The sequence below is a fragment of the Salvelinus fontinalis genome, chromosome 22 (assembly GCF_029448725.1).
Source record: "Salvelinus fontinalis isolate EN_2023a chromosome 22, ASM2944872v1, whole genome shotgun sequence".
In the NCBI taxonomy this organism is placed as follows: domain Eukaryota; kingdom Metazoa; phylum Chordata; class Actinopteri; order Salmoniformes; family Salmonidae; genus Salvelinus; species Salvelinus fontinalis.
The window spans coordinates 19,997,253-20,021,947 of NC_074686.1; the positions used below are offsets into that span (position 1 = coordinate 19,997,253).

General features: G+C 43.7%; 2 protein-coding genes across 5 annotated transcripts in view; one reads left to right on the plus strand and one right to left on the minus strand.

Annotated features, from left to right (window-relative positions):
* LOC129820000 (RNA polymerase II subunit A C-terminal domain phosphatase-like) overlaps window positions 1-13,503 on the minus strand; it is a 131,695-nt gene extending 118,192 nt beyond the window's left edge. Inside the window, exons 1-8 of one of the 3 annotated variants that reach the window (XM_055876780.1) lie at window positions 13,226-13,500; window positions 12,798-13,128; window positions 8,315-8,398; window positions 8,043-8,136; window positions 7,744-7,872; window positions 7,420-7,570; window positions 4,179-4,269; window positions 3,181-3,347 (exon numbers count right to left, since the gene is read on the minus strand). In XM_055876780.1, the coding sequence (XP_055732755.1) occupies window positions 3,181-3,347; window positions 4,179-4,269; window positions 7,420-7,570; window positions 7,744-7,872; window positions 8,043-8,136; window positions 8,315-8,398; window positions 12,798-13,099 (1,018 nt within the window). In that variant the 5' untranslated portion in view covers window positions 13,100-13,128; window positions 13,226-13,500. Of the gene's footprint in view, window positions 1-3,180; window positions 3,348-4,178; window positions 4,270-7,419; window positions 7,571-7,743; window positions 7,873-8,042; window positions 8,137-8,314; window positions 8,399-12,797 lie in introns of all 3 variants that reach the window. The other 2 variants (XM_055876782.1, XM_055876781.1) reach the window with 2 other exon arrangements.
* A 587-nt stretch (window positions 13,504-14,090) lies between these two features.
* Window positions 14,091-22,830, plus strand: LOC129820002 (uncharacterized aarF domain-containing protein kinase 5-like). 2 transcript variants are annotated; one of them, XM_055876783.1, is made up of 15 exons: window positions 14,093-14,444; window positions 15,872-15,951; window positions 16,152-16,301; window positions 16,411-16,486; window positions 16,798-16,998; window positions 17,785-17,925; window positions 18,099-18,212; window positions 18,365-18,496; window positions 18,753-18,836; window positions 18,915-18,996; window positions 19,184-19,262; window positions 19,401-19,492; window positions 19,634-19,886; window positions 20,395-20,511; window positions 22,119-22,830. In XM_055876783.1, exons 1-15 carry the CDS (start codon window positions 14,421-14,423, stop codon window positions 22,219-22,221), a joined length of 1,728 nt encoding a protein of 575 aa, XP_055732758.1. In that variant the 5' UTR covers window positions 14,093-14,420; the 3' UTR covers window positions 22,222-22,830. The 2 variants fall into 2 exon arrangements, with proteins under 2 accessions (XP_055732759.1, XP_055732758.1); XM_055876784.1 differs by lacking the exon at window positions 20,395-20,511 and having other exon boundaries at window positions 14,091-14,444.
* Window positions 22,831-24,695: the final 1,865 nt, after the last annotated feature.

Sequence of the window (24,695 nt, forward strand, 5' to 3'; positions counted from 1 at the left end):
TGTATGAATCATTTAACCCTCGCTCCATAGAGCTGCATTCTGTCAGTCTTAAGACTGGAAGGTGCCATTGGAAAGTGCCACATTTTAGGGGTTTGTTTCATCAGCTGAAGATGTGGTTGTACTGATGTAAAAATCTATGTTGGAATAAGAAGATTAAAACAAGACATTATTGCTGCAGAATTAATTGCCCTTTTTCTGTTGTCTTTAACAAAGTCAATGGCCCATGAAAGATTAATCATCGGAAGTTTTACCAAGTATATCCAAACAGTTTGTTCTTTTCTTTGTCGACATTCCACAGCTAATTGCTCTGTATTTATTTTCATTTAGTGAACCTTGATAAACAATCCTTTAAAGAGAAGCATCTCATTTAGGGCCTCAGCGATGCATTAAATACCACAACAATGTAACAAATTCCTCTCTCTGCATCGGGGTTCCTGCTGATGCAAAACTTGTTGGTGTGATGAGAAAGAGGGGGAAAACGGAGCCTGAAGAGTGACTTGTATCTGGTTCATCCTGAGATTCTGAAGTAATTCGTCCCAATAAACATGTGGAAGTCATTTCTAACAGTGTCTAAACTTTCTTTCATCTGCTTTGTTTCCATAGAGCCCAGCCAAGCTCCTGGATGGGTAAGGTCCCTGCCAACCCAGTCGGCCAGTGAAACGCCCCCCCCCACCCATCGCCTTCCAGCCAGGACCCCCTGGGTCACCCAGAGGAGCAGCAGGGATGTACCAGGAGGTGGCCTTCCTAGCGGGCAGCATGGAGAAAGAGTTCACGCCCTTCCATTTTCCCCTGGAGAACCAGCGGGAGGTGGTAACTAAGGGTGCGTTCAGCCGTCATCAACGTGGGCGGGATCAGGTACCATAATCAACAGAATCAAGAGTTCCTGTGTTCATTTCGATAATCAATATTACATAATCAGAAGTCTTTGGGTGCAAGATTTAAAAGACAAATCGGGGCATAGGTCTTGCTGCTGCTAAAGAGCATTATAAAACTTGGGAGTATTTCAGCTCATTGGACGAAATCATGGAGGTGTGTGACGACTACGACGAAGTGTGCCAGGAGAACTTCTTCGACTAAAGCCTCCACTCTTCTGGAAAGGCTTTCCACCAGATCTTAGAACATTGCTGCAGGGACTTGCTTCCATTCAGCCACAAGAGCATTAGTGAGGTCGGGCACTGATGTTGGGCGATAAAGCCTGGCTTGCAGTCAGATTCAATTCATCCCAAAGGTGTTCAATGGGGTTGAGGTCAGGGCTCTGTGCAGGCCAGTCAAGTTCTTCCACACAGATCTCAACAAACCATTTCTGTATGGCCCTCCTTTTGTGCACAGGGGCATTGACTTGCTGAAACAGGAAAGGGCCATCCCCAAACTGCTGCCACAAAGTTGGAAGCACAGAATCTTCTTTACTGTTATTGTATGCTGTAGCGTTAAGATTTCCCTTCACTGGAACTAAGGGGCCTAGACCGAACCATTAAAAACAACCCTAGACCATTATTCCTCTACCACTAAACTTTACAGTTGGCACTATGCATTGTGGCAGGTATCGTTCTCCTGGCATCCGCCAAACCCAGATTCATCCGTCGGACTGCCAGATGGTGAAGCGTGATTCATCACTCCAGAGAACGCGTTTCCAGAGTCCAATGGCGGCGAGCTTTACACCACTCCAGCTGACACTTGGCGTTGCGCATGGTGATTTTAGGCTTGTGTGCGGCTGCTCGGCCATGGAAACCCATTTCATGAAGCTCCCGACCAACAGTTATTGTGCGGACGTTACTTCCAGAGAAAGTTTGGACCTTGGTCGTGATTGTGGACAGATGATTTTTACGCTCTACGCGCTTCAGCGGTCACGTTCTGTGAGCTTACTGAAGTCACTGAGCTCTTCAGTAAGGCCATTCTACTGCCAAAGTTTTCTATGGAGATTCCATGGCTGTGTGATCAATTTTATGCACCTGTCCGCAACATTGTGGCCGAAATAGCTGAATCCGCTAATTTGAAGGGCTGTCCATATACTTTTGTATATATAGTGTATTTATATGCTTTATAATGCTTTTGAATGACACTTCCTGTTTTGGCGGAAAATAACGGGTTACCCGGGAGAAAAGTGATTTATTCTTCTCGGGATGGAACATTTGTAAAATACCAGGAAAAAATTAAACCCTAGTCCATGTGATGTGACGGAAATCAGCAGCACTTCCCTAATTGATCTAACAGCCTGTGTGTGTGTGTGTGTGTTATTCTCCAGGGAGCCCAGAGAAGCACTCTCCGTCCTTTGTGGCTTGTCCTGTTTCTCTACTGCTAATCAAAAAATCTCTATACAGATCTCCTCTATGAGAGGCTCTCTGAGAAAAGAACCCAATGCCTTCCCTACTCCCTCCTGAGACTAAGATGGTAATCACGGTTCAGATGAACCCATCTCATTATGGCTACCCAGGCTTGGTGCTTGAGTATGAATACAGTGTTGATGATTAGGTGTTAAGGATCGGTTGCTCCAATTCCTTCTTTATAACAGATCAGATTCATTCATTCAGAAAGTCGATAAAAAGTATTTGGATTCTGCTCAACTCTGGCCTTTGGGTATGATCATTTTCCTGACTATTCTCAAGGTTCTAAAAGGTAGTTTAACACCATTCTCACAGAAAGGTCGCCAAATGTTCCCCTGTCACCTCCATGCCTTCTCCCTCTCGCCTCTGTGCTGAGAGGATCATAACACGACTACATAACTTAAAACTTCCTCACCTTCCTGCCACCCCATCTGTTGGGATCATAACAGTTACGTATCACAAACATTTCTCTTAAAAGCTTCACCCTCCCACTGCGGCGCTGCAGTCTGCCACACAGGAAAGTGGTGCATGGGTTGATGCAAATTAAATCAAAACAGTGAGACGTGATAAGGGGTACCTTGTGGCCAGAACTCCATTTGCAGCCAGAGAACCAGGATGAGTACACATTCCTTAAGTGCTCATCAAACCACTTACTCCTCTTCCCCTCTGAACTTGGTCACCAGAGGGTTTTTAAGTTTGTAGTGTTTTTTTGTTGAGTGTTTGTAACACTGACAAAGCACTAAATGCCCTTATAAGGGTTGTTTTAATAGAGCACTGTGCTTTATCATTTATTGACCAGTTCACAACAAAAGTCCACCGTTCAGTTAAGCTCATTGTCTTTCGACCCTGTATACCGTACCTTTCCTTCCCTGCTGAGCCTCTTTAGACCCGGGCGGGGCGTTGATGTCTCCTGTCCCCTTGAAGTAGATGTATTTCTTCACAGTGATCAGGTTGGGAGCAAACTTCCACACATCCTCCCGGTCATCTATAATACATACCATCGAGTCTCCACATGGGAACAGATTCCTGAGGGGTAGAGATAAAGAGAGTGCGAGAGATTAGGGAGAGAGAAAGAGAGAGCACACGAGAGAGTGTAGAGAGACAGAAAGAAAGAGTTAGATATAAGTTAAACTGGCAGTAACAGAGCAAAATGCTAGGCCCTCGCTCTACCGTTATCCAGTCCTAGGCTACATCCCAAATGGTAGCCTATAACCTATGGGCCCTGGTCAAAAGTAATTTAAAGGGAATAGGCTGCCATTTGTGAAGGACTACCCCTCCAGGTTAGAAGTAAATTCTGGCTCTCACTCTTACCAATAATTATCTGAACATCATAACTATACAACCACAGTTTCTATCATTAGGACTTAGAGGATGGTGTTCTAAAAGGCTTCCTATAACCGGAGTCACTGATTAGAAGAAATGTTTTATGGCGATGGGCTATTCCCCTGCTCATCTATAGCACAGTCATGCTAGAGCTGGATGGCTCAGTTTTATAGTGCTGTATTGTCTGTGGAGACAACAAAGTGACTTCAGATTACTTGACTGCTGCCGGGTTTTAATCAACACTAAGTTCTAGTGTTTCAAATCATTATAGGAATCCCCTCAGTTGAATTCTTCAGCGGTAGTGGCTGAGCGGAAATCAAATTCTCCCAATTCCACAGGAGATCTTCCTTGAGTGAATGCATTTTATCCAAAGTGTCAAAATTAAAGATACCTGTTACGTCCTTTTCCTATTGGAAAGAGTCTTCTTAAAATGTCCTAGCTGAAATCGCTATTAGTATGTGTGTCAAAGTGTGCTGCGTGAACTTCAAAGCGGTATGTGCTAGCAGCTCTGCCAGACAGAGAACCAGATCTGACCTCAGGTTCCCTGTCTTGGAGAAGGGGTCGATGCATTCGTCTCTGGACAGGATCCTGTGGGAAAACAGCTTCATCTCAGGGTCCAGGAAGCCTGCAGAGTCACAGACACACCACAAGAAGAGCATCTTAAAATGGACTCACATATATATATATAACTAAGAGAGAGACAGACAGACAGAGAGAGCTTGGTTAGTGTGGCAGGGGGTTTGGTTCCGCACGCTGGGCCGCAGCAGAGAGCAGACTCGACTGCATTAAACATCCTATTTAAGAGAGCTCCGTGGAAAAGCAGGATGTATTCAGAAAAGTGAAGGTGCCGTTTTGCCAAACAGCCAATTTCCATTACTCCCCTGCCATCTGGAGCTACACAGAGTAGCATTCCAACAACAAAGCTTTTGAGTCAATTTAGAGCCAAATCTCATGTTGTTTTGCTACACAAGTTCTTCAATTTAATCTCAAACGAAATTGCTTGGCATCGGTGTGTGTGTGGGGGGGGGGGTGGAGGGTCTCTGTATACTCAGTGGGCTCATTAAAACATCAAGGGTTTGAGATGAGAACTAAATGCAGGCTGGGTCTTATCAGTTCCTCTTTAGAAGCTGTACAATAATACGTGTCTGGAGGAGCAACAAAGACTGGCTTTGATGGAGCATCTACATCCCCACTGCACAGCAAACACCTCGCTACCTGGTTGCTATTAAACCACAGAGAAGAGAGAACACAGGTGGGCAGGCGTCTACTAAAGCACAACAACAACAAACCCATCTACCTGGAGAAACAGACAGATGCACAGTGACCTCTATGCTCCACAGACTAATTACTACATTCATTATTCATTTGCTTCCAACGTTCAGCATAGACATGTATTATAGAATAACATCTAATTGATAGCGAAAGATTGTCTCCAAACTTTGACATGCCAAAGTTCATCTCTATAACCCAAATGCAGATAATTAGATTCATAAAAAGCTCAAACGTGCATTATAATTTACGGTGAAGTGAGATTGATCTGAGCCTAGCTGTTGGGAAAAACACTAGAGTAGAGCCCTGTATTATGGCAGGACTCCAGAGTTACCCTCAGGACCCAACAGAGAAGTGTGCTGCGCGGTCAGAATGGTCCATGCTGCGGGCGGTCCGAAAGACCAATTATTTCCCAACGGTCGTTCCACCGTTTTAAATGCGCTGTGAATTGTTATAAAACCACTTATTACACAAATCCCTCTGTCATTCTGGCTGCTTGTGTCCCTCTCCTCGCCTCTAACTGGGGCTCGGTTACACAACCGGCTGGCGCGCCCGCTTCAAACAGTGGCGGCAAAAACAATTATCCGATGGGACTCAGTTTGTGAGGAATTATGAAAGGAATTATCAGCTTGCAGTTCTCACTGGTAAGTCTGTGATCATTTTCTAAAGGTAATGAAATAATGGCTAATATGATTGGGAACTAGTCAGCCTATCAATAACCTTCCCTTTCACTTACTGATGACAGTTGAGTTGAGATGAACTCGTTCCTCATTTTTTTTTATTCTGTCTTGCAGTGACTTTTTGTCTAGGCTACTTCAAATGAGTTTGTTAACACTGGTGTTTTAATAAAATGACTTTATTCCAAACATGCAAATATCTTATGAAATCACGCATTTATTGCAAATTCTAGATGAATAAGACGGTGGATGTGTAATTTTGACATTGCAGGACTGTGTGCAGGAGCTGGATGAGATCTGGAGGGAGCAGGTGGGATGTATCCAAAAAAACCTGCGGAGGCAGGCGGGCATCGTACAAAATATCGCGGGAGTAGACGGGCACCAAAACATCTGTCCCACGCAAACCTCTACACTACAGTGTACGACTTCCCCCGCTGATTTCCGTCTACAGGTCGGCCAGTGGTGGAAAAAGTACCCAATAGTCATACTTGAGATTTAAAAATTTTAAAAATGAAATACCCTAATAGAAAATAACAAGTCACACAGTAAAATACTATTTGAGTAAAAGTATTTAGTTTTAAATATACTTAAGTATCAAAAGTTTAAGTATAAATCATTTTAAATTCCTTATATTAAGCGAAGCATTTGTGTTTAGTGAATCTGGCAGATCAGGTAGTAGGGATGACATGACCAAGGATGTTCTCTTGATAAGTGCGTAAATTGGATCATTTTCCTGTCCTGCGAGCCATTCAAAATGTAACGAGTACTTTTTGGTGTCAGGGAAAATGTATGGAGTAAAAAGTACATTATTTTCTTTAGGAATGTAGTGAAGTAAAAGTTGTCAAATAAAAATAGTAAAGTACAGACACCAAAAAAAACGTTTGTACTTTCAAGTTTTTTTAACTTAATAAGTACTTTACCCACTGCAGTCGGCTTTGTTAGGCTTACCGCTGGAACACACCCAAATACACAATTTACACACACAAAGAGAAGTGAGCTCAGACAGATCCAGCTCAGAAGCCCAGCTCATGAGCTCCATCAGCAGTAGATTTTAATTTAGAATGGAAAACGAATGCGTTTATGCAACAAATGTTAGTGCATCGAATCGTATCGCACTGATTCGTTCTTCTAATCAAACCAAATCTTTCCTGTATCTAGATAGATATCTAAATCGTGTTGAAACGGAAAGATGCACCTCCCTACTTTATAGAGGATAGGGTGACATATGTGACACAGCCTCAGAGAATCTGAGTACAGAATGAACCTGACACACAAACTGAAGGTAAATGCTCCCCTCTAGTGGCCACTGACTTCAAAGCTCAGGATTTGCCTCTAAAATCCTGAGATCAATCACATTGAGAGATGTCTGTTAGTCTTGTTAGGTGACTAACTTCTCAATCCGGGGAGTGTGTAAACAAACATAAAAAAACACAACAATTCTCACCTATAATGCAGACAGCATTCAGGCATTATGTCTAGATCTATATTTACGTAGTGATTTTACAGAGGATGTAGGCCCGGTGGGTTAACTACCTTGCTCAGGGGCAGAACGACAGACTTTTACCTTGTCAGCTCAGGGATTTGATTCAAAGGGGTTTGGTTAAATACGGAAGACACATTTCAGTTGAACACACTCAGTCCCCCTCTACTAGATGATTGTGTGTTTAAATTAATCTGGCATTTAGACTCTAAGCTCTCACACTTTTGGCATTTACGCACTTTTGATACTTTTTGCATTACTTACTGTACATCTAATTATATAGTGATTCGACGTAGGCGTAATTATCAGAGAATGTTAAGTACCTGCTAGTGTTTGTGTGTGTAATTACCTGCGATGGTGTGTGCATAGAGGCGGCTTCCGAAGGTGAAGACATGCAGCTCGTAGAGCTTGGCGATCTTCTCCAGGAAGTCTTTGCAGTGCGGACGCAGTCGCGTGTGTAACATGGGCTCCCCCCGCCCCAGCTGGAAGTGGAAGATTCCCTGTGGAACAAGAGCAGAGGCATGGGCAGAACCATCAATGTTTTGTTCTAGTTACATAACCACCAGTGTTTTTTTATAGACTATTTAATACCAGACCCTCAGCAAAGCCTGGGACATAGAAACACCAAACCTATTTTTCATAGGCCAGAGAAAAGGATTTCAGATACACATACCTTGTTGGACATGCGCTGGCAGTGATGCTCGGTGGTGTGGATCAGGGTCTGGTCCAAATCAACCATCAGAACCAGCTTCTTGTTCCTGTGGAGTCTCTGCTGGTCCTCTCTGCCCAGCTGCTCTGCTTGCTGTGTGGGGGACAAATCACACAGACCCGGCATTCATAAAAAGGGGGCCCACGACAAAACTGTCTCTATTAAATTGAAAGTTGCATTCCAACGACACAGAGGTATTTCTACAAGGTCACATTATCGTCAGAGGAAACATCTTCTAGTGCCATGACACCCCCGAGCCTCACCTCAGAGCTGACCATCAACTCAGGGACACTGTGCACCATGGAAACATTTGCCGTGGAGATGAGAGCCTGCTGCCTCCCATTATTGGTCTGCATCCTGAGAGAGAAAGAGAGAATCCACTTAGCAACGCATCCTCATTGGATAAGAGGTAACCTACAACTAAGAGTTAAGCCCATTTGTTAAAATGTTTTGAATATGCCAATTGAAATTCTAGCATGGAATAAGTTTGTTTGTTTATGTGTGTGTGTGTGTGTGTGTGTGTGTGTACACTTACTGTGTGAGGTCCTGGCCACATTCAGCACACAGGCCTTTCATCACAATGGGATGGCTGCATTCTTCTACTCTTACAACCACAACACTGGAAGAGAAGAGGCACTTGAGACCGCAGCATAATGGTTTCCCCCTTAAAATCCTTAAGAGTTTATTGACGCACCCGTGGAATGTGGCCGAGCTACAGCGCTGTTGGTCAGACCAGGAGACGTATGTAGCGTCCGAACGGTTTGGCCTACTAACTAATATACCACTATGAAAAGATGACTCTCACCAACATGATGGTGTTCTCCGTTTTGCTCTACAACCCTCACAGGTCTCGTTATTTTTATGAATGGAAGTAGTTTTGTGCCAACACAAAAAAGGGGTTAAATATGTGTAGTCATAAAGGCCAAATTCAATATATCTTGGGATACCTACAGGAGCCCTACAATTCAAAATCAAATAGCTAAATGATCCATGATATGACCACATTTTTTTTAACCCCTTTTCTCCCAAATTTTGTGATATCCAAATCGGTAGTTAGTCTTGTCCCATCGCTGAAACTCCCGTACGGACTCGGGAGAGTCGATGGTCGAGAGCCATGCGTCCCCCCGAAACACAACCCTGCCAAGCTGCAGTGCTCACTTAACCCGGAAGCCAGCCACACCAATGTGTCGGAGGAAACAATGTACAGCTGGCGACCGAAGTCAGCGTGCATGAGCCCGGCCAGCCACAAGGAGTCGCTAGAGCGCAATGGGAAAAGGATATCCCGGCTGGCCAAACCCTCCCTTAACGACACTGGGTCAATATTGCACCGTCTTATGGGTCTCCCGGTCGCAGCCGGCTGCGACACAGCCTGGGATCGTACCCGGGTCTGTAGTGATGCAGTGCCTTAGACCTCTGTGTCACTCGGGAGGCCGGTATGACCATCTTCAAACAATTCCCTATGTCAGCTTAGTAACTCAGTAGAAAAGCAACGATTTTTATGGGCGGTTTCCCGGACAGAGTTTAATTTAAATCAGATTAATGATGTGCACATGGTGCTGACCTGAGGATGCTTCAAAAACCAGAGATGGGACAGTAATATATAAGCATTGTGTGGAATTGGAGCACGTCACCTAAACCAAACAATGGACGAGGTAAAAGAAAATCTTAATTTCAGTGACTTTTTTTTTGTCAAACTACCCAATTATTGAGAACAAACAGCATGATACATCAACAGAAAACAAGAAAAAGAATGCCTGGAATATCCATTTGTAATGAATTCAACTCAAATTAAAAAGTACACTACAACAACTTCAGGTAAGATACTGCATTTACTGTTAGCCCACTTTTACAAATCTGAGACAACACAGTGGGGCCTGAATGTATGTGTGACAGAAATGTAACAAACAATATCATACATAATTATTCATATAATTTCAATAACATCTTGTCTTCCTACGGTCCTATGGAAATACAAAAATCTACTTAAACAAGACAAATGCTGTTGCACGTAGGGAGCATTTCAAGACTGGTGGCGGACCGATGGTAAGACAGGGGAGGTAGGTAGCCTAGTGGTTAGTGTTGGGCCAGTAAGCGAACTGTTGCTGGATCGAATCCCCGAGCTGACAAGGGAAAAATACACTGTTCCCCAGTAGGCTGTCAATTTAAATAATAATTTGTTCTTAACTGACTCATAGTTAAATAAAGGTTAATATTTTTTTTTAAAGACAGATGAGCTGGGGGACTTGTTGACCGGGATCATCGTTAGTCAGCAACCACTTGAAGGTATCCCCGATGATGACCATTTGGACAGATTGGGGACTGTTCCAATCCTCATTTGGTAAGACACGTTCATTCAACATGTGCCATCCCAGCACTGCAGGGAATATGTAATGTCAGTCATCTCTTGCACTCCCATAATAAAAATGTAACAAAGTCAACTCTTTAATAAATTAAGTTCTCTAATGCAGCAATGTAATCATTTTCTTGAGGCAGATGATCAATATAGCTTGGAGGGGATAAGACAGGATGAAGTTCAGCCCGCTACATCTGCAGCAGCCAGAAGGGCAGATTGTCACTAACCGGGCCGGAGGATAAAGAAGCTGAGCGTGCATGAGAAACTGGCCTTGGAATTTCATGAGCGCAAACTAAATGTATTTAAAGGAGCATGATATGAAGATGCAAATCCCTCATGTTGAGTTGGCTATGAAGGAGGAGAGAAACATGAAGCAGCAGCAGTACCAATGTTCTTCTCAAACCAGCACCAGTTTGGGGTCCCAATATTTCCATTTGTGAATTAAAAACCATGATGTTTGAGTTAATTGTGAATGCAGCAGCTTCTTGGTTGAAAGCGTAATGTGTTTCTGAGACTGGTGTATGGAAGAGTCATTTCCAAACACCTCTGGTGCAGATATTACCTGGGTTGTACCGTTGTTGTTCAGGTCCTATTGCATGACGACAGGGGGTGACCAAGAAGTTGATCTGTGCATACCCACTGTCGTCAAGTATGATTCCACTAGGTTGTCCTCTTTCAAGCTGAGCATACAATGAGGCGTTTTGGAAAATCCTTGAGTCATGAGTTCAATGTGCAACAATGTTGGAGAACTGCAAACACCATGTACATTTATTGAGAACCAGTTTTTACGATTCCTGTACTCCACAGCATCTGCTGTAGAGGGACACTTGATGGGAATATGACATTCATCTATACAGCCAATGACTTCAGGGAAGTTCCCATATTCATAGAACTCTACCTGGTAGTTGGCTTGGGCAGCAGCATCAGGGAATTTTATGTAATTGTCTTTCAGTTCACATATAGCATTGCAAACTTTGTGGACTATGTTGCATACAGTCAGTTCACTTACACCGCACAAATCTCCTGTTTCACAATGGAAGGTTCCAGATTCCAAAACCTCAAGGTGAATAGTACTTGTAGGGAAGTGCCTTCCCCTAAGAGTTAGATGAAAGTCTTGGCTCAAGCAAACAAATGTCAGCTGCATTAGCTTTGTATATACGGAAACGGTCACGGCCCTTCTGTCTGGCCTTGGTAGTGCTCTTTGATCGTCATTGAAATAGTCCAGGTAATCCATTCTCCTCCATTGCCAAGGTCAACCTGGGGACCAACATCCATTAATCTGACGTTAAACCTGCCCCTGGACATATTTAAATTCATCTTAAATATAGATTAACTAATTGTCCTTCTAGAAATCAGACTTTAAATCTAGACTAGGTCAAATCTGAGACTATTTTAAACCATATCTAAGAAATGCCATTTCAGATAGTCCAGGTTGATACTGCCTCTTAAAAAAAAATGTTAAAGGTGCTACACAGGGGTTTATTTTTTTTTTTTTTTTTTGCTTTGTAATTTCCAAAAATGTCCATAAAATATGTCACTAATAGTGGAATGATAGTGTTTCACAGTATTACTTAGCCACAAGTATTGTGATATTCGCCAAACTGGGAAAGCTGTTTAGACTTTTTCGGCTGTGTTTTCTAATGAAATAACTAATTTCCTGGTTGAGAAAAATCTACACTTTTCGGTCAATTTGATCGTTGTACCATCTAAACAAAAAAGTAGAGTTTTTACAGCCGCTTGAAGCTGGTGGACCAAAACCTCTTGAATCATAGATGGTACAACGATCCCTTACGCTATTCAGGGCTTATTTTTTTTACAAACTGAAATTGAGCTAACTGTGTACAATGTTAGCAACCAAGAAATGACAGAAATTCCACTAGATAACAGCCAAAGTCAGAACAGCTTTCCCAGTTTGACAACAGATGCTGCTCCATCAGGAAAAATCAATAGAGGAATATCCCAGCCAATCACAACACTGGTGGGTAAATAGCTGTGAAACACTATCATTACACTATTTGCACACACACTTGCTAACTTAACATAAGGAATTTGAAATGATGTATACTTTTACGTTAGATACTTAAGTATATTTAAAACCAAACTTTTAATCAAGCAGTATTTTACTGGGTGACTATTACTTGAGTCATTTTCTATTTGTTAAACAAATTCATAACACCAAAATGTTTTCTGAGGCTCAAGCGGAACAAAGTATTCGAAGTTCTTCTTCCCCCAAAAAAGTGCTCGAGCCTGCAAATTCGACATTTCGATACCATGTGGATGTCATGTACGTAGTACTACAATATTGGGCCAGTTCGTTTTGCTTGGCCCGGTGCCCCTTGTGGGTGGAGATTTCACTTACGGACCAATTGAATGGTCTAAAATAAACAAACTCGGCACACCAGGGCACCGGGCCATGCAAAACGAACACGTTAATGTACATGATCCATCCAGCTGTTGTAGAGATCGGCGCTCCAGCACACGCACTGGGTTAGCATAGCTAGCTAGCGTTACCATTTATTAGCTAGGCTAATTAGCTATGCTACTACGAATCTGGTCTATAAGTAACAACATTAGCTAACGAACATAGTATATGCAGCACACTATAAAAAATTGCTGACATAGGCAACAGTCTATATAGCTAACGTTAGTTAGCTTGCAGACTCACCCAGGCGATATGACTTGTCCAAGTTGACAACATAGCTCTTTCACCACTCCAGCTCGGTCCGATTTCAGCTTCTTCTCTGACAGCCGATTGGGCTGTTCTGGCGGATGGGACCCGGCCTCTTTCTCCGGAGGGATGGGAGCACATAACGCCAACACCGAGTCCACATTGACGAGGGAACCGGGTTTGACTTTCCATTCCAGCAGCCGCATAGGACGCGCTGCTATTGGGCAGCGGATCTCCGCCACTTGCGCCATGGGGCCCTGTGCTGCCCCGCCACCGCCGGAATCTGCGGGCTCCTCCATCAGTTTCGCGCTTCAAATCCCTTTAAACTCTGGGCACAGGTCAAGCAAAGATATATATCAGAGTCGCGGGGAATTCGCTTTATCATAAATTATTGAAACTGAGCTAAGAAACAAAAACGAACGTACCACTGATGTTTGAAACACAACGATGCAAGAACACAGACCGATAGTTTAGCTTCTTTCGCTCTTCCCGCCCGTAAACAGGAAACACAAGACTGAAGCGGCGACGACAGTCAGAGAGCTTCCGGTGGCTCTGATGACAGAGGTCCTTTCTACTTTCACTGAGTTCCACAGAACATCAATTTAAGTCCGTTTAAATACTTTGATCAATGGAAGCAACAGCTAGCTTCCATTTGTGTTTGAATAGATGTGTCAGTTTGAGAGTCATACACAGCATGTCAAAGAGAAGTTGAAGTTGGGATGATCATGTAAACAAAATGGAAAAAAAATAAAATGGAAGATGCAACATCATGCTGTTTTGTTTTCCACTCACACATTGTTTTCTAAGCCTTTAAAGCTCTGGGGACATCCCTTGATGGGCTCTACCTGATATGATGTAAGATGATGTAATATATAAATCATGCATCTACTCCTGGTGACAACTAGTAGAGTTGCTACCACTGATCTAAAGCCACACGAGGGCCTGGTCCCAGTAATTCGCACATTGGTGTTAATGTAAACAGTTATCTATAATACATATTATTCAGGCTATACCCGTGATATGACAGCTGAGATGCTGGGAAGGAGGATACCACATGTATGTGCCTGTTTTATATATGTATATATGTTTATATATATTTATATATGTTTAATGATCTCAAAATGATAGTCAAGACGCAGTCAGTAGTATTTTATCGTTATCATTTAAAACAACTGTTTTAATTCCACAGACCATACTCTACTACCGTAAACCTGACTTTAAACAAGTTTGTACAGAGACGGCACACTTGAATCGTTTCCGTTACATGTTATGTTAGCCACATTAATTAATTATTTACAACGTCCATTCCTGATTCACCCATACACATACATGCATTATTCTGTACATTTGTAATTTCAATTAATTTCGATTAATTGACGATACCTGAAGAGGATATCGAGTCGTCATGATTCTTTTCACTAGAGAAGCTTTGGTCACATCGAGTCGGACCATTTGTCACGTGATCAATTTCGTGCACCTTCTGCCAGTCAAATCATTTGTAAGCAGTTCAGGAAATCAAGAATGATCTGAAACAGGTGACAGGTACAAGGTTACATTAGAATGGTGACTACGCAGTTTTAACGCCATATTAGTGAGAAGAGATCACACTATAGGTTGAACATGGCAGGGGAGACCTTCAAAGCAGTGAGTTGAGCTGTTTGTTATGTCTTCTTTGCCTGCTAGGCTAGCTAGCTAGCTCAAAAGTAATAACTATATGCATGTGTGCGCGCTTTGTATGTTAATCATTTTTGCATATTATACATGTTTATTTACAGATCACACTAGCAAGAGTTCTCATTCCATGAACTACTCTCTCTGACTCCCAGGAAATGAGCGTGGAGACGCAACGTTAAAGTCCCCTGATGCAATGTATAACCGCCATACTAAAATCAGAGCTCGATGTACAATCTCGCTAAAAGACATCGTGTGATGTGCCCTAATTTTGAGATTGTGGTTTACCCTCCATTATTTATAAGTTGTCACGTCTTTTGTTCCATGCCATGGAAAGTGTGTGTGTGTGTGTGTGGCTCTCTCATTAGGCAGGATTAGGTGGCTGCCTATGGTGGCAGATTGACGAGGGCAGCATTTTCTGAACTATACTGACCAAGACGCATCTCCAACAAGACCTAAAACCTCACATAATTCTGCCCCAAAACAATGTAAATTTCTCTCAACCAGTGGCATATGAGATTTTTTAGGTGAGCGCTGATGCTGCCCTGTGATAGGTGCCCACTTTGTCAGTCAGGGATGCAAAATATGTACCTTGTCCATTCCCAGCGTGCCTTTCCAGGATGCTGTTGGAGAGAAGAAGCACTCCACCAACATTCCTTTAAAAAAAAAAAGATCTAACACAAATCATGTAGCAGATATAGCATATGGTAGAAAGAGTGTGGCCTTTAATGTAGCCTACAGGGTGCAGGAAAAAAATGTATGACAACGTAATGAGAAACTTTTAACATCATACAGGTTTCTCTGATCAAATAGCCTAACCTAAACGGTGCCTGATCAAATTAAAAAGAAATGTGCTGACACGTTAACATATCCTAAAAACAGGTCAAATGGACAATCGGGCTACTCACAACTGCTGTTCAGGAGTTTCATCCCGTGGGCTAAATGGTCATGATCAGTGGTTTCAAGTTTGTGTCCGTACATTTTTTACGAGCTGATCATGGTGGAAAAAAGGGTCGGCGGCAATTATGTTTTTGTATCGCCTAGAGCGGCAGAACGTCCAGAGCCGGCCCTGGTGTGTGTGTGCATGTGGTCAGAGCCCTGACATAGAGCCTATATTTATAAATCTATTAGTCTGGAAACAGTTTGTCCTGTGAGAGACAGCTAAGAACAACAACAGTGTGTTCTAGCCTATGGAGAGTGACATTGACGCAGTCCCCACCACCAGTCTACATGTTGTTCAACAGAAAGAAATCTAACATGATTTTTTTGTTTTTCTCTAGTTTTCTAGGAATGAAGGTCTTTCTCAGCTGGTCTACTGTAACTGGTAAAAACAATGGATTAGTTTAAAGTTGATGCTTCAAAGTGACAATGATTGTGGTGGTGTTTTTGTCTTTCTGTAGTTAAGGTTGTGTAATTTGGCCCTGCTGGGAAGATGTCCCTGTCCACAGCTGCAACTGTACAGGTCCTTCAGCTCACAAAGGTACTAAACTAACTAGAATGACCCATCTCCTGTTTCTTTAGCGCGAGTCAGCTTGATGTACAAGTACACCCCCTGGACAGGACACCGAACTATACATGCTGTTACTTAAATACTAACCTTCTAGAAAGCAACTGCAAGATGGGTGAAGACATGGGCATTTCAGCAATGCAGTGTGTCCTGTGCACATTTCTTTCCGTCAGGCCAAGGAAGAGTCAAGGGTTGTTCTGGAAGATGTTTTTGGGTGTGGCGGTGGGTGTTCCCGTGGTGGTGGGAGTCCAGTACGCCCTTGCGGAACCTAGAGAGAGACGGAAGATGAAGATCTTGGTGGAGGGAGTCGGTCGCTTCTGTAGGTGGGTCCCAACATAACAGTAATATCACCATCCTTTTTGTATGTGATCAAATGTTTTGAATAATTTCCTTTTGGAGTTACACTCAAACCATGTCTCTCTGTCTCTACAGGTCAATATATGTAGGACTCTATATCTCAGTAGATTATTGGTGGACCTCCAATGTGATGTTACGTGGCATGGACAAGGTAAGTTTGACAGAAATATTGGGTGCGTTCCTCTGCCCAGGCATCGCTGAAGCATTCCAGATATTGCAACGGCTAGATACGTAAAATACCTATCAGCTAACCACATATGTTATAGCAATCTGGTGCCTGACGGCACAGTCGAAGACGTGGCACGAAACCATTGGTTGACGCATGCAACGTCTGAGCAGGGCAACGGGACCATTATGAATTGTGACAGGTCTATCTGTCTGCTAAACAGTTGCGTGAGTGTGCAACGATCTCAGTAGTTCAGTCAGGAGACTCACGTCATCTTCCCCTCCCTGTTTTGCCAGAGCAGCCCATCGTTTGTGGCAGGGATGTCATTGTGCCATCAGAGGGCAGCAGACGGCATGGTGGAGGGAGCGGTGCAGAACGGAGGGATATACGTTAAACTGGGACAGGGCCTGTGTGCTTTCAACCACCTGTTGCCTCCTGAGTACGTCAAGACACTGCAGGTCCTGGAGGATAAGGCTCTCAACAGGAGATACAAGGAGGTGAGACCTGCAGTACTTTGTCTTGTCAAACATTGAAGAACAGTTAATGCTCGGCGTCTGACCGTAAGGCGCTACAGAGGGTAGTGCTTAAGGCCCAGTACATCACTGGGACCAAGCTTCCTGCCATCCAGGACCTATATACTAGGCGGTGTCAGAGGAAAGCCCCAATAATTGTCAGACTTCAGTCACCCAAGTCATAGACTGTTCTCTCTGCTACCGCATGGCAAGCGGCACCGGAGGGCCAAGTCTAGGGAAAAGGCTCCTTAACAGCTTCTACCACTCAAGCCATAAGACTGCTGAACAATTAATAAAATGGCCACCTGTACAATTTACATTGACACCACCCTCCATTTGTTTTTTACACTGCTACTACTCACTGTTTATTATCTATGCATAGTCACTTCACCCCTACCTACATGTACAAATTACTGACTAACCTGTACCACCGCACATTTACTCGGTACCGATACCCCCTGTATATAGCCTCATTGCTACTTATTATTTTGGACTTAACTCTTTCTTGAACTGCATTGTTGGTTAAGGGTTTGTAAGTAAGCATTTCACGATAAGGTTGTATTCAGTGCATGTGACAAATAGTTTGATTTTGATTTGATGAAGCAATACAATACAAGAGGCTGTAGTGAAAGTGATAGAGCCATGCTTGTAGTTTTGTCACAGCTTTCAATGCCTCTTCACCATTCATAATTTGAGGCTAGAACAAGCCATTTTATAATGAAAAGTGATGAGGAACATTCTCCCATTAAGTTATCTGGTATGTTCAACCAGGTAGATGCTCTGTTCATAGAGGACTTCAATACGACTCCAGACAAAATGTTTAAGAAGTTTGACTATGAGCCCATCGCAGCAGCCAGTCTGGCCCAGGTCCACAAGGCAGAGCTGCAGGACGGGACTCCTGTCGCTGTCAAAGTGGGTTCAGGTTAACTATACTACACATTCAGCCACTGAATTAAAAGTATACTGTGTATGATTTACACTATTAAATAGGGGTCACATCACCTTGTTAAACCAAACTACACTTTGGTTAAACCAGGCCAGGTGTATATCTCCTGATTCTGAATAGTAAACACTTTCTTCTCCAGGTGCAGTACATAGACCTCAGGGATCGGTTCGATGGTGACATCAGGACTCTGGAAATCCTACTGGACGTTATAAAGTTCATGCACCCCAGCTTCGGCTTCAGATGGGTCCTCAAGGTAAGGGCTCAAACTTGTCTGACAACTTGGTCAAAAACAGTGTTTTATTTTATAGGACATTTATCAGATAATACCTGCAGAGCATGATTAGATACAGCCCTAGACGTGGTCCCCTAAACTAACCTAATGTTGGCATTCTCTGACGATTTTAGGACTTGAAGGGGACATTAGCTCAGGAGCTGGACTTTGAGAATGAGGCCAGGAACTCTGAGAGATGTGCAGAGGAACTGAAACACTTCAAATTTGTCATCGTGCCAAAGGTGTACTGGGACCAAACCAGCAAGGTGAGAGACTGAACTATTCACTGCTGTATATCACGATAGCTGCAATCAGGCAGCCCCCCCCAATAATTTTTTTTGGGGGGTGTCTTTTGACCAATCACATCGGATCTTTTTCTGAGCTGATCTGATTGGTAAAAAGACCAATTCCTGAAGGAAATAAATATCAGTATTGGGCTGCCTGTCTAAACGCAGCCTTTTGATACCTTTTTGACCACTTTTGTATTATTGTACTGTAATAAACAAACAATTTTTCCTTTAGAGAGTGTTGACTGCAGAGTTCTGTGAAGGCTGCAAAATCAACAATTTGGAAGAAATCAAAAGACAAGGACTTAGTTTGAGAGATGTAAGTGCCTATTGTGACACAATAACCTTTGATCATTAGTACTCAGATGAATGTATAAACAGTTCTCTGGCTTTTCAGACTGCTGACAAGCTGATCCGTACGTTTGCAGAGCAGATATTTTACACTGGCTTCATCCACGCTGACCCTCACCCTGGCAATGGTAGGGTTCAGTGTCTACTGAACTCTTAACATGCTCATTTATTGATTTGTGTAACTTGTACCAGGGCAGTTTACAAGATGTTTTTCTGAGAACTGGGTCACGTTGATAATAAATAACTACAGTACAACAATATTTGCTTAAAATGACTTGGTGACCTTGAATGCATGTTATCTGTACCATGTCACAGTGCTTGTGAGAAGAGGTCCAGACAAGAAGGCAGAGCTGGTACTGTTGGATCACGGCCTGTATGAATACCTCAGTGAAATGTAAGGTTCATAATATGCCATTTAGCAAACACTTTTATCCAAAGTAACTCACCGTAGTGTGGATACATTTTAGATCCTGCATGTTTTAATGGTACAACTTGTATGTTTTACTATCAACTCTAACCTTTGGCTCTGTAGTGACAGGGTAGCTCTGTGTAAACTGTGGAGGTCCATAGTCCTGAGAGACGATGCTGCCATGAAGAGGTACTCCAACAGCCTGGGGGTCAAAGGTGAGAGGACAACTGTCATTTAGGCTTAATAAAGTTTCATTTTATTTCAAACGGATTCCTTCATTTAAACAGAAGTCATATGCCTTGAACAAATCCAGTCTCACAACAAAGACCTGCTTACAATATCCTGTATCCTATCAGACTACTTCATCTTCTCTGAGATGCTGCTGCAACGGCCAATCAACATGCGGGAATTGGGCCTGTCCAACATCCTGAGTCGTGAAGAGACAACCTATATGAGGAACATGGCTGTCAATCACTTTGACAACATCATGGTTGTGCTCAAGTCCATGCCACGCCCCATGCTGCTGGTGTTCAGGAACATCAACACGGTCCGCAGCATCAACATCGCACTGGGAGCTCCTGTAGACCGATACTGTGTCATGGCTAAGAGGTTAGTAGCAACATCAGGCTGGGGGCTCCGGGTAGACCAATACTGTGTCATGGCTAAGAGGTTAGTAGCAACATCAGGCTGGGGGCACCGGGTAGACCAATACTGTGTCATGGGTAAGAGGTTAGTAGCAGCATCAGGCTGGGGGCTCCGGGTAGACCAATACTGTGTCATGGCTAAGAGGTTAGTAGTAGCAACATCAGGCTGGGGACTCCGGGTAGACCGATACTGTGTCATGGCTAAGAGGTTAGTAGTAGCATCAGGCTGGGGGCTCCGGGTAGACCGATACTGTGTCATGGCTAAGAGGTTAGTAGCAGCAGCAACATCAGGCTGGCAACATCAAGCTGGGGGCTCTGGTCGACAGATACTGTGTAATGGCTAAGAGGTTAGTAGTAGCAGCAGGCTGGGGGCTCCGGAGGACAGATACTGTGTCATGGCTAAGAGGTGAACAGACGAGTGTTTCACATAGCAGCAGTTGTAGATGCTTACTAACCTGTTGTCCTGTCTCCAGCGCTGTGCAATGTTGGGGGCGGCTCCAGGCAGAGAGGCCGGGTGTCCTTCCAAGGTTCAGGGTGTTGCGATGGGTGCGGGCCACCTGGGAGAGCCTCAAGTTCGAGTGTGCCCTGAGGTAACGAATTATCCTTAAACACTATACACAGTAACCACGTTTCCATCCAGTTTTATGCAATTAAAGTCATACAGTATAAAAAATTAAATAAATTACGACAGCTGTGATTGGAATTGGACGCTTCGGTGCAATTTTATAAATGCCGACAGATAATTTGTTCGTTCGAAGTGGTGGGATCTTTGTCGATAACATTTATTATGAGAGAAATGGCAGTGGAATTTTATGCTTTTATGCGAAAATACTGATAACCATATCGAAGTAAACTTGGGAGTCACGCGATATGGTGTGTGTGGTCTACCCACTACGACTTGGGAAAGTATGACGTTTATTAGGCTACAGATTAAATAATTTATGACCTTCACAGGGTGGGTAAAGCACACGGTAATCTTAATGCTTGATGCTCCTTTCCAATGAATATCGAGGGTCCTTTTCTGGTGACATGATCGATGCTTGACTGCCGTTTGACAAATGCAAAAATTCTCCATAAATCTCATGTAGACTAGCCTAACCACTATCTGCTAGCTGTTGGCTAGAGCGCTAGTGTCAAGACCAGTGTAGGAACATTTGCTATTTAAACACCATTTGTGAAAACTATCAGTTGACAATGCGATGGAAACACATTGAACTTGAGATTTTTTATTCGGTACATGAAAACTGAAGTGGAAAAAGTACATTGTGTGCAATACATCACATACTGAAAAGGTATCAGCAACTAGTCCGTTTGGAAACACCACCGGTAGGAAAACGCATTTTCTTTATGCGGATTATTGAATATTTGCATAAATCTGTTGCCAATTTTATGGAACCCTAGCTAGTGGCCAGTTTCGGGACACCCATCTAGTACCAGGTCTGATCCTCCCACCGTACCTGCCTCCAGATCACCATGTATTCTTTGGGGTATGGAAACGTTTCATAATTGGTATCAAGGGACTTAACATTCCCTACACCACCACCAACAGCCTGTACTGTTAACACCAGGCATGATGAGGTTATTGTGTCATGCTGCTTACTGCCGTTAGCATAATGCAACAGATTCGTCAGACCAGGCAATTGTCCAGTGTTGGTGATCATGTGCCCACTGGAGCCGCCGCTTGTTTTTAGCTGATGGGCATCAAACCCGGTGTGGGAGTCTGCTGCATTAGCCCGTCCTTTACAAGGACCAACGATTTGTGTGTTCCGAGATGCTGTTCTGCACACCACTGTTGTACCTCGCCATTATTTGCCCGTTTTGTGGCCCATCTGTTGGAAACTGTCGTGTGCAGAGCCCAGGAGGCCGACCATGTCGGAAGATACTAGAACCAACGATCAAACACGCTCAGTCGCATAAGTCACTTGTTTTGTCCATTCTAATGTTCAAACAGTAACTGGATGCTTGTCTGCCTGCATTATATACCAAGCCATGACCACATGACTGTCTGTAGGCGCTAACCATTTCTGGGAAAGGGGTGGTGTACCTAAATAAACTGGCCAGTGTATAGCAGTAGACCCGGCTGGGTAGGTCTTGCTACAAGCATTCCCCAAAATACATACATACAATTTGGCAATTTTAGTTCCTACAAAATTGCCTACCTTTCTTACCGTTAACTTTAATTATTGTATCTTCCCAGGTCTGAGATGGCGATGATGACTCTGACACGATCCCTGCTGTCTTTGTTGTCTTACTTTAACCTCATATCGCTGGACGAGGAAGTTTACCAATACCTGAAGTAGAGGCCGACAACACAAACCTCAGCTGCATACCTGATACTAGTGACTCCTGTTTCAAGCTCAAGAAATGCAACCCGTTTGACAGGACATGATAGTTGTCAAATGGATAGATGTGCTTCCAAAATGGTGCTATGCATTTCCAACTTCTACAGTACATACCAAATCTGCAGATTTATGATGTAAAATTGTCTTAATCAGTCAGGACAGAAAAAGCCGTAAACACAGCTCCAAGCCAAGGACTTCATTCACCAGCAGTCATGGCATTGAGGCGCACTGTCTGTGCTGCCAAGGAATATGTGAACTGACATGACATTAGCGCTATTTTATTAAACACAGAGAGCCATTTAATGTTTTTTTTTATTTGACCTTTCACGGGTTGAATTTGATGGCATTATGTGGAGAAAAACAGCCTGAAAGTGATTCCTTTGAGGTAAGATTCTTGCTGTGACCAGTCAAAATTCAAATCAGATTGCTCTGTCATTAAGTCTTATTAATAGCACATGTTTAGGCACTGAGCAGATTCAGGCCTTTTAACCCTCCTGTTGTGTTTGTTTCATGTTAATTGTGTTCCCGGTCCAAAATGACCACCCCATTATAAATCCATGAAGTTGAGCTATTTGCGGCCTGTAGGCCTCATTGAACTGAGCAAAAAAAAGCATTATGTATGGATTATTTTGACTATAACATACTCGGATGAAACTGCTGTTTAACAAGGACTCTCTCCTCACCAGTGTCATGATCAAGAGCCTCAGTATATAATTTGGTCATTGTGCTGCCACAATGAAGTGTGAGCAAGGCCTCAAAAGCTTCATATACCAGAACTGCAAGAAAAGGTCTATATTATTGAAACAATGTTGCGATTATGAGAATGCCAACAGGTGTGGTTTCTGTGGAAGCCAAGAAGGTGAGTGTTGAAACACACATGCGGGGGTTTGGCAGAGGAAGTGTGTCGATGTGCCTGAACTCCATGTTATACCACAGGTGTACAGAAGTTAAAACACCCCAAAAAATTGAAAATCAATGTACACTGCTCAAAAAAATAAAGGGAACACTTAAACAACACAATGTAACTCCAAGTCAATCACACTTCTGTGAAATCAAACTGTCCACTTAGGAAGCAACACTGATTGACAATAAATTTCACATGCTGTTGTGCAAATGGAATAGACAAAAGGTGGAAATTATAGGCAATTAGCAAGACACTCCCAATAAAGGAGTGATTCTGCAGGTGGTGACCACAGACCACTTCTCAGTTCCTATGCTTCCTGGCTGATGTTTTGGTCACTTTTGAATGCTGGCGGAGCTCTCACTCTAGTGGTAGCATGAGACGGAGTCTACAACCCACACAAGTGGCTCAGGTAGTGCAGCCTATCCAGGATGGCACATCAATGTGAGCTGTGGCAAGAAGGTTTGCTGTGTCTGTCGGCGTAGTGTCCAGAGCATGGAGGCGCTACCAGGAGACAGGCCAGTACATCAGGAGACGTGGAGGAGGGCAACAACCCAGCAGCAGGACCGCTACCTCCGCCTTTGTGCAAGGAGGAGCACTACCAGAGCCCTGCAAAATGACCTCCAGCAGGCCACAAATGTGCATGTGTCAGCATATGGTCTCACAAGGGGTCTGAGGATCTCATCTCGGTACCTAATGGCAGTCAGGCTACCTCTGGCGAGCACATGGAGGGCTGTGCGGCCCCACAAAGAAATGCCACCCCACACCATGACTGACCCACCGCCAAACCGGTCATGCTGGAGGATGGTGCAGGCAGCAGAACGTTCTCCACGGCGTCTCCAGACTCTGTCACATGTGCTCAGTGTGAACCTGCTCTCATCTGTGAAGAGCACAGGGCGCCAGGGGCGAATTTGCCAATATTGGTGTTCTCTGGCAAATGCCAAACGTCCTGCAGTGTTGGGCTGTAAGCACAACCCCCACCTGTGGACGTCGGGCCCTCATACCACCCTCATGGAGTCTGTTTCTGACCGTTTGAGCAGACACATGCACATTTGTGGCCTGCTGGAGGTCATTTTGCAGGGCTCTGGCAGTGCACCTCCTTGCACAAAGGCGGGGGTAGTGGTCCTGCTGCTGGGTTGTTGCCCTCCTACGGCCTCCTCCACGTCTCCTGATGTACTGGCCTGTCTCCTGGTAGCGCCTCCATGCTCTGGACACTACGCTGACAGACACAGCAAACCTTCTTGCCACAGCTCACATTGATGTGCCATCCTGGATAGGCTGCACTACCTGAGCCACTTGTGTGGGTTGTAGACTCCGTCTCATGCTACCACTAGAGTGAGAGCACCGCCAGCATTCAAGTGACCAAAACATCAGCCAGGAAGCATAGGAACTGAGAAGTGGTCTGTGGTCACCACCTGCAGAATCACTCCTTTATTGGGGGTGTCTTGCTAATTGCCTATAATTTCCACCTTTTGTCTATTCCATTTGCACAACAGCATGTGAAATTTATTGTCAATCAGTGTTGCTTCCT

Excerpts from the sequence above, each read along its gene's own strand:
- LOC129820002 (XM_055876783.1), top strand. The coding sequence starts at position 14,421 with ATGGCAGGGGAGACCTTCAAAGCA. Across the intron at positions 18,213-18,364 it reads GCTTCAGATGGGTCCTCAAG|GACTTGAAGGGGACATTAGC; the intron begins GTAAGGGCTCAA and ends TGACGATTTTAG. Across the intron at positions 18,497-18,752 it reads ACTGGGACCAAACCAGCAAG|AGAGTGTTGACTGCAGAGTT; the intron begins GTGAGAGACTGA and ends TTTTTCCTTTAG.